Source organism: Etheostoma cragini, chromosome 15 (genome assembly GCF_013103735.1).
Source record: "Etheostoma cragini isolate CJK2018 chromosome 15, CSU_Ecrag_1.0, whole genome shotgun sequence".
NCBI classification, from domain to species: domain Eukaryota; kingdom Metazoa; phylum Chordata; class Actinopteri; order Perciformes; family Percidae; genus Etheostoma; species Etheostoma cragini.
Window position 1 is genome coordinate 8,723,410 of NC_048421.1, and position 15,824 is coordinate 8,739,233.

A 15,824-nucleotide genomic window follows, 5' to 3' on the forward strand; every position below is an offset into this window, starting at 1 on the left:
GAGACAGGGCAGTCCTGTCTTGTTTCCTTGTACAATTTAAAATGTGCTAAAAATTCATTAAGACTATAGCTTAGGGATCAGCATAGAGGAGTGTTATCTAGCAGAGAAATTTCCCCTTAACACCAAATCTTTAAAGACCCTGGATTCCTGACGTGCGTGCTGTTCACCAAGCACGTCAGGAATCCACTTTTCACAAAAAAGCGCACATATCAGCTCCCTCTATTGACTTGGGCAAACCCACCAAATGCAGATTTGAGTGGCGGGCTCGGTTTTCCAAATCATCAACTTTGAGCACTAGCTCTTCCGTAGCCGCTTTTATGGACGTGGCCTGTGTTTTCAGAGAGGCTATGTCATCTTCAATGTTGCTAATTCTGTCTTTTGCTTCGGTCATTCGGCCAGACAGTACCTTCAGTTCACCTTGCACTCCCTGAATAGCGCTAACAAGTCAAATCGTGACACAAATTCTTCCTTCATTGTGTGGATGGCATCAAGAATTTGGCCACAGCTAGTAGCTGTATTGTTGTTGTTAGCATTGGAGCTTGCTAGTTTGGCCTGGCTGGGGTTACCTGGTGGTTTAGTAGTGGATTTTGAGGGTCTGACTGGCGGTCTTGTAGGCATTTTCTTTTTCTAGAGTTTAGCAACAAATAGTAACTGTTCACTAATTCCTTGAGGCTACCTGTTTGCTATTTTGGGAAGTTTACCCGGGAGGCGTCTGTTGCATGTCTGCCTAGCTAGTGTGGCATTACTGGAAGTCTCGAATGATTTTTTTTAACACCGACCCTTTCAATAGTGAATTTGTGGAGTGAAAGTAATTTTGTGGCAAACAACGTATTTTGTGCAGTGGGTTAGGGTGTTTGTGTTTGTGAGAAAGCTGCAGGACCTCAAGGTCCTTTTTTTTTATAGGCAAATAATGAATAATCATAATGATTACTTTGATTTAGAGCTAGACCTCTCAGAAAACCTTAGCATCCAAATGACAGACAATCATTATCGTTAATTAATAACATCTTGACATTGAGCTTCACCAGAAGAATTTCTCCTCCAACAATAGGTCACTAATTACTTTTATTCAAAAGGTGTTTGCTTCTCTATCTTCACTTTGGTTTTCCTTTCGAGTATGCACTTTTAGTGTACCTGACTATGAGCGGTGACATGTACTGTAACAGACACACTTGATGTAGGAGGATTAAAACTGCAGTTAACGCTTAGATGTTTTTTTTTCTAGTGAATTGCACAGCCGCAGGTCAGAGGTCGACCTTATCTAATACCCACACATCTCATATCATCAGTGATATGTCCCTCAGTCTAATCAGGAGAGTGTGGTACGTATGGATAAGCCATACGAGGCTGTTCCCATATCACTGACAACTTGTGGATTACCAGCCCACTGACAGGCCAGCTGTTGATCTTTTGGCCTCATCCTTTTGCTGCATAACCCTTCAATGATCTGAAAGCTTTCAGTCAACAAATACTGTCGTGCCATCAGTTGGACGGAGGAAGAGAATTTGTAAAACAAGGCCGGTGGCAGGAGGAAAGCTGCATATTCAGCACAAAAAACAGACGAAGAGCAGCTGCGTTGCTTATGTAATTGCAGAAACGTAAATAGTGACAGTCACACGTTGGCATCCACATACACACAATCAAGCGGCACATTGGTAATCGTCTGCTGTTTGGACGCTGGACAAAAGCATCAGGGGCCAAAGTGGTCTCTGCGAGCTACAGCGGTTTTGACATAATCCACGCACATACGCACGCGTGCACACACACACACACACACACACACACACAGCCTGAATGTCAGAGAATTTAGGACACATAAAATCACACACAGAGGCATGTAACAAGACAGAGGACACCAGATAATCCGTTCGCATATTGAGATGACACACACACCTTTAAGCTGCAGGTCCGCTGCTACTCTCAGTTCTTTTAAATTACCACGTTTCATTCCTTTCATGTTCTGTCAAAACCCACTGAGGTCCTCGGCAGCTCACATACTCAGAGTTGTGCTCATTATAGCTAGTCAAAGTGAAACAGAAGTAAAAAAACAAAAAGGCTCATTCAAAATCCCACTGAAAACTACTTGATAATTAAATCTTAAATTTCTTATTTACTACTCTTCTGTAAAAACACATCACTGGAACATATTGTTGGTATTTAACAGTAATAATATATGATATATGTTGGCATTTTTAAAGTGAGTATATCCTTACTGCTGTACTTAAGACTATAATAATCACATAAAAGGAATCAAACAACATCCCATACGTGCTCCAAGCACATTATTGTGACAGATGGCTACTGCGGATTACCATGTGTGTAATTATTTTCCATGCTGCCATTGGCTTTAGTTATCTATCTCTCTTACTGTAGTTACTCCATTGGCTAGATGTGGATCCTGCAATTTCCTTTGGTTTGTTTTATTATTGATGTCACACCTCATATAAGCACTCATGTAAAGCTGTGCTCATCAACGCAGAAGATGGAGAATTCATCAATGAGATGATGATTATCAAATCCTATGGGTGCTGATCGTAATTTGTAGGATGTGTAAAGTATCAGGAACTTAATGATGCTTTAAGTGCATAAGGGGTTTAGTGCTTTTCAAGTGTATGTCTGGTTTGGACATAGCAGACTGGATGTTGCTCTGAGTTCTGCTAAAATTCAACAGGTCATTTGACTTTGAGTAACCAAAATAATATTATTATTGTTTTAGTTTTCCTGATGCCTACAGAATATGGCAAACAGTACTGTGTGTTGTGTTACCATTTGTCTTCAGTGTTTATATTGTGCATTGGTTAAATATAGTTTCCGTGTGTGTGTGTGAGAGAGAGATCTGGCCACCTGGGGCCTGTCCTCCTTGGTTTCCGTGGAAATGTCGCAGTGATTTACGTGCAGGTATGTTAACAGCCAGTTGTCCGATTCACTTGCAAGTCAAAGCTTTAATAAACACACCAGGGAACTGGGGGTAAAATGGGGACAGCTGCAAAGCACTGTGGGGAAGGCAGGTGATAAATGACCTAAAAAGTGTTGTTGTTTTCCCTTTTTCTTAAACTTTTACGACAGTCTTAATAGTTGGCTTTGTAAAACTGCCTCATGTGAATATCTGATTGTGTAAGTACAGTTAAACAACATGTTATTATTCACTGTTAAACTTAGTTTGAGGGTTTTGCAGCAACCAGGAAAAGGGAGAAACGAATACATTATGGATATTCTTAGCCAGTAGTTACTCTCTGTATGTCAGCTTCCTAACTCATTATTTTTTAGCTCTACAGGCTTGCTGAACTTCGTCTTGTTCTTGTCCATTTTTCTGCACAGTGTGGAGTTTTTATATGTGGTTAATTAGTTGCTAACTTTACATGTATGTAGTCCCTGATTAGAGAGAAACCCGGAGTGACACTGATCCTTTGCATGATTGTTGAGACCTGTAGACACCTTTGTTACATATGTATCTCTTCTGTAATTGGATCAATATTTTAAATTGTTTTACTCCTATTTATCCAGGACAATTTGACTGAGAACATGATTCAATTCCCTATTATAACCACAGTCTATTCAGATGGCAACTGAGCAATTCAAACAGATTGGAGTGAAGGGCCTGCCTCAAAGGCAACATATGAGGCTGATCTTTAGCTTTCCCTATCTACATTTATTCTGCTGGTCTAGTGATGGAAGTGGTAACCTTCTGGTCACAAGTCAACATATACCAGCTTATTACATAATATAATAATATCTCATAAAAACGAAAACAGGAGTTTTGTGCCATAGATAATGTTTCTATTACATTTCACGACTCTTCTCTGTCCTCTCATCAAACGCTTAAACATGTCATTTGTTTATATTCAATTGACAAAGGCTTCTAGTTGCCATTTGAATTATAACTCTTCAGTCATGAGCAAAGGAGGAAGATAGCTGATGTTATTGTGGAGCCACACATTCTGCAGAAGGAGGAGGTTGGGGTAGATGGATGCATCAACGAAACATTGGACATTAACACATTTCAGCTGTTTCCTACCTAGGGCCAACAATGGTTTGTTTTAAGAAAACATGACGCTCAGATGCTTAAACATGCTTAGTATTGCAGCTTTAAAACTCTCCCCATATAATTAACAAATATATACAATCACACTTTGTGATTTACAAATAATTGTGTCAAAATTCCCACCTACTCAGTTTGTCTGAAGCTTAGAGTTAGGCTCTCAGGTCTGATGCAAAAGGACAAACTTTATGTACACCTTATACTTCTATTAAGGGTAAAAGCAACATAGTAGAAAGTGTTTTCATGCAGGAACAATATGTAGCCATTTTTGTTGGCCTGGTATAAGCACAGTGGAAAGCCTGGATTCCTATTCCTATTCTAAGTGGGATTCTCTGCTACCTCTGGACAAAGTTAACTATCCAGCTCAGCCTCTCTTGCACCCGTTTTGCTCAATTATGACTGAACTCTGATAGAGCTATTGCCATTTGTGTTTCCCAATGAAGCTTGACAACTGCAAATACAGAGGCCTCCAGCCAGATAGAGGAGCACCCAGAAAGTGATTACAATTTCACAGGTTGAAAGCCCTGCTTGGCCTCTGTGTGAATACAGCAACAAAGGCTAAGCTGCAGCACATGTAAGCTAGAGGCCCATACACATTTACACACAAATATGCATATAAAAGCAGGCCTCATATCCTAGTCAGTCTAATTAAATGCTGTGTTTGAAGATGAAAGTTGGGTTGTGATGAAAGGCTGTGTGGCGCTCAGTGAATGCATCTGAACACAGGATATCTCCTCTGCTATTAATTGGAGAATGACAGGAAAGGATTAATGGCCAGACACCTGTGTCTACTCTATTTGTGTATTTCTGTGTTGGAAAGTAACTAAATACCTTAGTGAGCACATACAAAGTTTTGCACTCCAGTAAAATGTAGAGGGACCTATACTTTACTTGAGACTTTATGTTTTCAGCTACTTTATTCCCTTACTCCACTACAATTCAAAAGGAAATATTGTACCCCTAGATTACAAATACATTCAAAAATGCTTCTCACCTTCAATCACCGTAAGTGAATGTAGCCTTGGCCTGTAGGGGTTGATGTCATCAGGCGGTACCCATCGTTCATTGGGTGTTTCAACCCTCATCCACAACAGTTTTAACCCTTATCCACAACAACCTCACGATGGTGGTTTGGCAGTGGTGGCCAAGTCACTCCCCATCTTCCCTTCCTGGCTTCCAGCTCAACTCCTCCCTCCTGCTCCATAAACAGCAAGTAGCTTTCCGCTCTCTCCCCCATCCTGCAAGCTGTTGTCTTTCTCTCGTCCCTGTCCTTCCGAAGGCTATGAGCATTCTCCACACTGACTGAGCAGAAAAATTCTCTACAGCCAACCTCAACCAGGAACAGCCACACCTGCCATCCTTTCTCCCTGCATTCATGCAGAAGGTCTTTGTCCGTACATTCCTCTTGAGCCTGGAATTCCACCTTTCTGGATAGCAGTGTTGATATATCCATTCTCAATCATGTACAATGTCATGTCATTCTCTTGGCCAGTACAGAAAAGAAGATCTTGCCTTCTACACTTAGCAGTGAGATTGTTCTGAATTTGTCAATGGTTGAGGATTTCTCTTCCTTTGGCATAAAACAGCCCTCTGCCTTCATCCAGCTTGATAGAATGGTACCCTTTCTCCAGATCCTCCGGGACAGCTTCCACAGCCTCCAGGGGAGCATTGTGTGGCTTCTAGCACTATGTCAAGATCTTAGTCTAGTTAGTACCACTCTTTGTCGCTCATCTTGGGCCATTTAATTCATTCCCTCACAGGGTGGGGTTAGCTCCCTGGGGTGGCATCAGGTGGATCCCTTATGAGGTCTTGAAGTGACACAAGTGCTGAGAGAGTTCCAGTGCTGTGGGGTGCTTCATGCCTGGATTTCTTCTGTGTCTCACCAGGTTCTATCAATGTGCTCTGCTCCTGTGACCCCTCTTTTCCACAGTTGGTTCAGCTTTGGTGTACAATCCCTCTTTTGTTCTTGCAGGTATTTCTCCAATGGCAGTTTAGTTCCAATGCCCCCCAGGTTAATGTTGTTTTGGTTATTTGTCCATAGTTCATTCCTGGCTGTATCCGTTGTGTCTGACCTGTCGAGACTCTCATCCTCCCCCCCTCTCGGGAGACTCCGGGGATGTCAGGGGTGGCAAGAGCTCAGACTGTAGGGAGTTGGGTTGGGAGCCGGAGGGTTGCTGGTTCAAGTCACCATGTGGACCCATATGGACCAAAGCACTGCTAAGGTGCCTATGATCAAGGCACCAAACCCCCAACTGCTCGGGGCACCTCTCCTATTATTATTATTATATTGTTCTTTATTACTTTCTGTAGTTGAGTTGGTGCCCTTTTGCGAGTGCTGTGGATGAGGTTGCTAACCTCTGATATGAAGACGAGACGTGTGTGACTCGAACACAACTCACCAACTAAACGTACTGTACAGCGAAAGAGTGTGCAAAACATTTCAGACCGTCCTGCCAACATGTATACATTTTAACATTAAGGTACGTTGTAACGTTTTTTCACTATAAAGCCGCTAAAAGTTGCTGCTGTTTCAATCCTGTCACCTCACTGAAGCAGGCAGAGCTGCTGCTCCGTTCCCCCCGCAACTGACGCACACACACATAAACATGGATGCATGAAAAGCTTGAGAACCACTTTTACGAAATTCAATTAGAGAAGACTGGATTTTTCACAAGAGGGGCTTTTAGACACAGGCGTCAAAATTGATTGTTTCAGACAGAGGGTGAATACAGGTATATTCAGACTGACAGTTCAGAAGAAAAAATTATGTTTTTTTAACAATAAAGCATGTAAACATGTTTTAAAAGAAACCCAAAATACATACAGTATAAGAACAAGTAAAGTATAAGTAAAGGATCTGAGCATCTCTTCCACCAATGGTGTGCATCTATTTATGACAAGATAGGATAGCTTGATTGTAACTGTTGCCTAATACTGTGTATTTCAAACTATATCTTAGCTAACTGGTACACACACTGTCATCACCATAATCAACTCCACATCTCATCATCAGAAATCAATGTATCCCTTAATCCAGTGAGCTCTCTTGGAGATTGCTGACATTGCTCTCTGTACCATTTCTCACTAATGAGCTCATACATATCCTGTGTGTCTGCATGGGGATCTGCATGTGTGTGTATGTGCATGTCTGTGAGTGGCATGTTTAATATCCTAAGCTTTTTGATGTTTAATTCACTAACAAGAATAGAAAGGCATACAATCAAAGGAGGCACACAACAAATGGAACACATACAAGACATGCATTAACTGCCAAGAGAACACACACATACACACATTGTATATGTCACATCATTTAAAAGGAAATTATTTTTTTACTATCTAAATGTGCATTTTAATACAACTAATACTTGTTTAATTCCTCCTTTAACATCTGCTCCACGTTTGTATTTGCTGCATGATTTACAGGCTATAAATCTGTCTTGTAGGCTACATAATGAGGTACAGTGGGAAATGGCTGAACACTTTGGGCCATTACAGTAAACACTGACAGGCTGATGCAGATGGATAGAGAGAGAACTCTTTCTCTCTCTGTCACCCCCCTAATTAAATCAGTAATGGATAGTCAGGTGACAGGATGTCATTTTACAGCAACAATTGTGAAGACGAGCCTAGAGACAACACTCACTGTGTAAAAATGTTAGCTTAGAGATGAGGAGATAACACTGAGCAGGTCAATGTGCTTTTTAAATTTTTACAAGCTCATTGTGTTATCTTTTTGTTTACAAGTCTTGCCCTTACGGTCATTTAACCTGTTTCTATTTTTTGCTGGTGATGTATCTCATGTCAGTTCATCTGCCTTCAGTCCTCTGTCTTCTTTTCTTTTCTTTGACTCTACTGAGTCACAGCTTCATTATTGTTTGTATCAGTGTCAGAAGACAGATTAGTTCCTAACGATTGATCACGTGAAGCAACTCTCTCCGCTCCGGGAATGAGTGTGTGTGTGTGTGTGTGTGTGTGTGTGTTTGTGTGTGTTTGTGTGTGTGTGTGTGAGTGTGTGTGTGTGTGTGTGTGTGTGTGTGTGTGTGTGTGTGTGTGTGTGTGTGTGAAAAAGAGAGAGAGAGACAGATTGTAGACAAGTAGACGGGTTATGGTTTAGCAATCATTTATCCATTTGATATTAGAAGAGCTGTTATACATATTATGCTTAGCATTACAACCATGGACGGACGTAGCATCCATGACGTCACCCATTGGTTTGTGGACTTACGCCATGAAGCCGTGAGTTTGGCAATACAGAAGTTGCCATCTTGGATTTTGTAACTGGACGTGACAATTGACAAGAGGCTGGAGCTGGGGAGAATGGCGCGGCCAAGCCCGTGTTGTTTATGGTTGCAATAGGGCTGTTCTAAGATAGCCGCAAAAGGGGGAAAGTTACAGATTTTCAGTCCTTCTGACGAGAGTCATCCTATGGAGATTTACCAGCAGGTAAATGCAGACCTACGGATACTGTGACCATTCAGACTTTCTCTTGAGGTACTAGCTAACCCTAGCAGTAGCTATCTAGATGTTCCAATTAACTTTGATGAAGTGAAAAGTTTTAGACATCACAGCTATTGTAATGCACACAGTGCCATGGATACACATTGCTAAGCCTGGTCGTAATTGACAGGCCAGTGTAGCCATGCCCCTAAAGCATTGCCTGCTTTATCGTCAATGTTAAAACAAATAGGACTATCTTTTACAAAATGGACATCATGCTGTAGTGCAGAAGACCCTTCTAATGACTTATTTTTGCAGAAATATTTGGAAATCAGGAAGCCTATAGATAGAACGCAGGTTTAAGGCACCTCCACTTTTTCTTCACTTTTCAGTCTCGGGAGCTTTGGCCCACTAGTTTTACAGTCTATGGTTGAAACATGTTAGCACTGTCATTATGATCATGTTAGCATACTGAAAATAAAAATGCATCTGCAGTATGCTGTATTTTCTGTCACTTTAGTGACCTCTGTATCATTTTGCAGTGCTTTTATTCCCTATACATTTAATTATTATTTTAACTGCTGGGACTGGTCAGTTTTTTTAAAGTCATGAACATAATTAATACATAAGAAGTCATGATGATTCAAATACTTAATTGTTGTATTAGGCCTAATTAATGTATTGTTCCTGCATTAAGTCATGATAATGCATGTACCATTATTATAAGGTGTTACCCATCCAACTAAGGTCTTATTTTCAAGCTGAGCAGCTGAGCTTCAGCACTAAAGAAAGGAAACATTTCATCATCATCATGAGGCGGCATGGCTCCACGGTGTTCATTTCTTCATTAGTTTTTGTCTCCTTCATAATTCTTTTGCCTTTCATAAACAAGGTGCACCCACGAATCAGAGTGATTTATTCTCTACTTGTTTTCCTCATGCCCTCCACTGTTTTCTTGCTCTGCGCTGACTTTAAATCCATCACTGTATTTAATTATCACCATAGCAACTGTACAGTTCACTTTTTCCCCCAAGCCCCTGATTTCTCTCTCTCACACATACACACACACACACACACACAGACACACACACACACACACACACACACACACACACACACACACACACACATTGTGGCTAATATCCAGTGTGTGTTTGTTACAGTAATGAATAAATAGTTCCACAGACAGAGCTTCATTGCAGATAATCACTAAATCAGTTCGACTGTTCTGTATGTTGTTTTTTCTAAATCTTTAGGGTGAAGATTTGGTATGCTTTCATGTGAATTAGAGAAAAATTATAAAGTCACCTTTTCTGCTAAGGTAAAATAAAAACAATTGCTTAGTGTTATCTAGAAGTGCAGATGGTAATGGACAATTCTTTCAGTCATTCTTCAAGCAAAAATGCTAAATATTTAAATATTTGTTGGTCCAGCTTCTTAAATATGAAACACATACATAACATAAACCTACAATTTCATTGTTTTACAAGAAAGGGGAGATGTGTGTGTGTAACTGATGGTAAAGTGGCATTTTACTTTAAGCTAATAATCTTTCTTTTTTCTTTTCAAGTGGCCCTGGAGAAATGCAGTGTGCTGCTTAGGAACACTTCAGTAGGCAGAATACTTGAAAACATCGTGTCTAAACATAGTCATGTCAAATCAAGCAAGGATGGGGATCACAATGGGTTTTCTTATTAAGTATAATATGGGGGAATTACACTTTGTCTATGTAACCATCAACCCCATTTGTGTGAAGCTGATATGAAGGCAGCTCTGTAGGGTTGCTTGTTAACCAATTAACCCCAGACGTGAGTCAGATCAGCCTTTCCACTCTTTTTATGGCGATAATGCCCAGTTAGTTATTAGATATTGTTACCTGTGATGGCGATGTGCCTGCCAATGCCTGACTATAATTAGAAAGACCCACCTTTGGCATATTGTCACTCTGTTCTCATCATCGACCTCTTCCCCTTTCTTCTGCTTGATGTGGCCCTTGTTACGCTCTGAGGAATTCGGCAGCAACATCATTTCGCCTCACTGAAACCAGCATCCCTGGTTTTGCCTCAGCAGCTCTATCTGTTCGTGTCAACGGGTTGTCCGCCAGCCTCTTCCCCCATCGCAGTATGATGTCCAGTATTTAAATGGCTGAGAGGATGTTTGATAGATTGAAGCTAAAGAGATGACTTAGCAAGTCAGTTTTTTGATGTGCCACACTCCACTTTTAGATATTTCGAATGTATTCTATTTGCCAGTGCTTCAGCTCCATGACTAACCTGTTTTGGATCTAACATGATTGACTGTCTATTAGTGATTTGTGTGTCATGTATTTATGCTTCTCATAACAGGCATAGCTTCAACAACAGAAACAAACCGAAGGGAAAAGCTCAGTTGTGTTTTTGTGCATGCATGTTCATGTAAAAGAACTGGCAGCTATACGTTTCCTACAGTCTTCTCATAACTCCCAGGCATTTTTCCCATGGATGCATTACTGAACAATATTACCAGGCCCATGGGCCCTAAAGGCCTGTAAGCCACCTCCTCCGTGTTAAAAGACTGTTATAAACATTTTTTCAGTGTCAAAAAGTCATCATGCTACATATTGACATCCTGCAACATGCTACAACTGTGTATTCACTTGACCAAATGGTTGATTTTAATGTGGGAGCGTGGGCCACAATGAAAGCTGCCAAGAATGCTGCCTCTTCAAGTGTTTGCACATTTAAATTTTATGCATATTCTTATTCTGTTTAATACATAATCAGAACAAAGAAGCAAACAGGCCCCATTTGTTGCCTTTATACTGAGACTCTCACTTAGAGATATAGGGAAGAACAAATGTTTTCTTTATTTCTTCTTTTGGCAATGCCTGAAGCGTCTGTGTTCAAGTGGACTCATGGTGTAAGCAAGAAGTTTAATACTGTGCTTGACTAGTAACAAAAAAATGTTCTGGTAAAATATATGGGCCCTGTATCACTTTAAAATTGCAGATTATGCAGCAGGAAAGAGAAGCTTGTGCAGAGAGGTTCTGTATTGTTATTTTGGAGTTTATACTTTGTGTTGTTTTAGTATAGTCATAATCTCTCCATGCTTTGAGAACAAGAAGAGAGATTATTTTGGGTCAGAAGAGGTGAGAAGGAAAGACAGAGAAGAATTTTTTGTGCATCTGAGCAATTGTTCCGTTCAGTTCAGGTTGTTAAATGCATGTCCGCTTTTCCGGGTTTTTGCACCATCACAAGGCTCAGACTTGGCCTAAAGGGTGGAATGAATGCATGATGCATGCAGACAACACACACACATGCAGAAGCCCAGAGCGCTGAACAGACAATGTCTTCACACCCGGCCTCTCCCTGCAGTGGGTTGTTGAGTTGAAGGCTAAGTTTGACTGTGATTGGAAACCCTCCTATTTTAATTTCACCCATGGCTTCAAGGATGAGGGGATGAGGGGAGCACAAACAGAGAGACAATGACCCAGAGTAAAAGAGAAAAAAAACATATAAAGGGAGATGAGAGCGATAGAGAGAGAAGGCTTGGCATGAAAGTGAGAAACAGGGCTCGCTGTCCAGAGACTTAGAGGGTAAGGGAGTGAGGTAGAGGGCTGATAAAGAGAAAGAAATAGAGCTTAGGGAAAGTCCCTGGTGTCTGTTGTCTACTCAGCAAGTCTCTTTTAAGATAACTTCAATGTTCCCACAATTGAAAAGTTGAGAAGAATGTAGTGAAGAGGCGAAACTGGTTTGCACCCAGGAGACGAGGGGCAAGACCACTACACCATCTGTGTTTTCCTCCCAATAAAAGCCTCTGGGAAAGGCCCCAGGAAATTAACAAAAATAGGCAAGCTCACTAAAAGGACAACATGCCAATTAGACTTTTCTGGGACCCTCACTCACGCCACTGACTCAGTTCCCTGCCAATAACACCAACTCCCATCTCTTTCACGCACCAACCTTCTACGCCTTTTGCTCCTCCTTCCTCTGCCGTCACATTAAAAATAGGGGGCGCTTTTTTACAATCTGTGCCTGCTTACTCAGTCAGTGGCCTGTATAATTACACATGTAACCATTCTGACACATTTCAGGATGACGGAGGGAATGCTGGTGGAGTTTATTCACTCTCTTGTGCAAGGCTTTAATTAGGGCCATATTTGTTTTGTGGCGATTGTAGAAATTAGCTAACCTCAGCTATCACAATAGTGACTGGGGAACTTATGAATTGATTTCTGACGAATAAAACTTGAATGACATGAATACTGTATGTGCTGCATGAAAACATATTTTTTATAATGTTATCCTGTTTCTTATTTTTGGAAACCATAAGCGCATCAATCAACCACAGTACATATAAATTAAAGTGAAGTGCTGTTTAGTGTGTTAATGAGGCAAAGAAGGTCAGCTCTGTTTGGATCCTCTTTTCAATCATCAATTTCTGCAGAAGACATTAAGCAGCACAGTGATGAACAGATGAAAAGTCCATTTTCATTCCCCTTTATTTCCTATAACACTACAGTTGAGCATCTAAACCTCAAACTATGCCATCTGAATGATTATCTGAGGGCTTTGTGGCCTTTAGAAGTAAAAGGAATTTACCTTTTGCACACAATGTAAAAAGCGTTCAAAGAAAAAAGAAACATTGAGGAGTTTACCAGTGGGGAAAAAGTAGATGTAACACTATCATGAGGACAACATTTCAGTTTGTCCCATTCTGCACTCTATACAAAATGAAAAACATCATGATCAGTCTCAGTTACGGTTTAACAAAACAAACAAAAATGTAGTATCTTTATTTTATTTTATTGATTTTTGCATCACTCTCTTTGTTGCCCAGGACCCCCGAAGCAAGCACAAGTTCAAGATTCACACATACGGCAGTCCCACCTTCTGTGACCACTGTGGTTCGTTGCTTTACGGGCTCATCCACCAAGGGATGAAATGTGACAGTGAGTACACACCCTGTGTGTGTGTGTGGGTGTGTATGTGTGTGTGTGTGTGTGTGTGTGTGTGTGTGTGTGCATGTGTGCGTGCGTGCACCTGTGTTGAATATGCTGTGCTGGTCAGCCCTAATGAGAACAGATGGGAATAGACTGTTACTGTACTACTCTGTGCCACATATCCAGGCCAGGCACAATTCACTGTCCTACCCGATTCCTCCTCTTTGCGTTCCCATTCTTTCCACCCCACATCAACCCATCCCTTTTTTCTTTACATGTATGACCCCCACTCTTTACTGTAGTTTCCTGATTTTAATTCTCTGTTTTTAGCCCCACTTGTTCTGTTTCTTCCCTCTTTGCTTTCCCAATTCTTCATTCTGTACTCCCACACATCCTTCCCATCCTTTTCCTCTACAGTACACTGTTGACCTATTCTTTGATTTAGGTAAAGCTGCTTTCTTCATTTCCCTTTACATTGTGTTCCTCCTCTTCTGTATCCCTTACTGTACCTCATCTGTCCCCTCCTGTCTCCACGCTGTCTCCATCCATCATCCTCCCTCCCTCTCTCCTCCTCTTACTCTGTCCATCCATCTGTGAGTCTCTGGTGGTGGCATCATCGCAGATGGTAATGGGGGCACACCATACAAAAAAAGCCTGCCAAGTGGTGTGTGTGTGTGTGTGTGTGTGTGTGTGTGTGTGTGTGTGTGTGTGTGTGTGTGTGTGTGTGTGTGTGTGTGTGTGTGTGTGTCCTACAAACACACACCACTTTTACCCACTACATCACACTAACTCTTTTTGCACATTTTCTTCAGAGGCAGAGGCTTTTCCACGCATAAGTGCATCACAAAATGCAATAAGTTGTTAAATTCAGCGTAATGTGCAATCTTACACTCACTTATCCTAACCCCGCCCTCTCTTTGAATATCAAATGCTAGTGGAACAAGGTAAGAGGTGCATTTCACTGTTATGTGGAGTGCCTAAAAAAAGCCCCCTTACAGATAAACTCAACACACCTCTTCAACATTCTATCTCTTTCTAGCCTGCGACATGAACGTGCACAACCAATGTGTGGTCAACGTGCCAAGCCTGTGTGGGACGGACCACACAGAACGTCGGGGTCGCCTCTTCCTCAAGATCGAGGTCAGCTTGGACAGGCTACACGTCACAGGTTGGTTTTATTCTTAATCTTAGTGCATAATCTTGTGTTGTAGAGTACTTAGTAGGCTGCTCAGTCTCAAATGATGAGAGATGTACAGTAAGCAAGAGATTCCCAAATGTGACTGTGAGTGATAGATTTTCAGACCATTGAAAAGAATCTCTCCGGCGTAGACTTGAGTTAATGAACTAATCAGAACAAATGTGTTTATTCTGCCTCTAGCCAGATGCTTGCTTCAAGTGGTCACTTGAAGCTCACTCACTCAGGAATACTGAAAAGATGCTGGGAAACGTTTCTCTATCAGGGCAGGCTCTTCAGACGCTTCCCTCTGTTGCCAATTTTTTTTTATATGCTTCTGCACCAGCGATAACCGAAAGTATTATGTCGTTGAGAAGTCTGTCTGTCCGTACGTCCCATCCTTATGAATGCCAAATTTCAGAAACGCCTAGAGGGAATTACTACTACTACTAATGCAGATGGACGCTTAGACTCAAGGATGAACTTATTAGATGTTGGTGGTCAAAGGTTAAGGTCATTGTGACTTTACAAAACTTACAAAACTTATAACAAAAGTTTTACAGCATTCCACACAAATGTGTAATAGGATCAAATGATGAAATGATGACATTTTATAGCCAAGGTCCAGGTCAACTTCACTTTGACATCATCATAATGTGCTATAAAAAACACTTTTCAACTTGGCAACAGAAGCTGAGACATTTGGTGAAACTGAACTAAAACTTAGGTGAGCATTTGAAACTGTAGTAATTGTATAGATCTTCTGTGCTGTTGGGTTCAAGATGCGTACCAAGCATCCACGTTTTGGAGTTTAGTAATCCACCACAAGCTCATTGGTTTTGCTGATATTGAGCTTCAGGTGATTATTGTTGCACTATGTAACCAAGCGCTCAATCAGTGAATATTTCTGCATTTGGATATCATTATCAAGTTAGATTCTTTTTTTCTAACTAGCTGAACTGGGAGTCTTTCACTGCACACAGTATGAGGCGATTTTGACATTGTGTTGTCAACTGACTGACCCCAAAAGACTTTTTTTGTCATTAAAAGTTACACAGCTGTAACTTGTGTCACAATCCTCTTTATATACTCTATGCTATATCCCAATCAGGTCAAATAAAACAATGAACAACTACATCAGTAAATAATGATTGTGTGATTCTGGAGAGTCATCTGAAAGGACTGTAATGTGTGGGCCCGATTCTTTTCAGCAAAAAGCTATAAGCAACTTTCCCTGGAAGGAATCAGGT

At 41.0% G+C, this 15,824-nt stretch overlaps 1 protein-coding gene across 2 annotated transcripts in view; it reads left to right on the forward strand.

Moving 5' to 3' along the window:
• si:ch73-374l24.1 (protein kinase C alpha type) overlaps positions 1-15,824 on the forward strand; it is an 85,931-nt gene that overhangs the window by 45,635 nt on the left and 24,472 nt on the right. For both annotated transcript variants that reach the window (XM_034893979.1, XM_034893980.1), the window contains exons 4-5: positions 13,298-13,409; positions 14,440-14,568. In XM_034893979.1, coding sequence (XP_034749870.1) covers positions 13,298-13,409; positions 14,440-14,568 — 241 coding nt within the window. The remainder of the gene's footprint in view (positions 1-13,297; positions 13,410-14,439; positions 14,569-15,824) is intronic.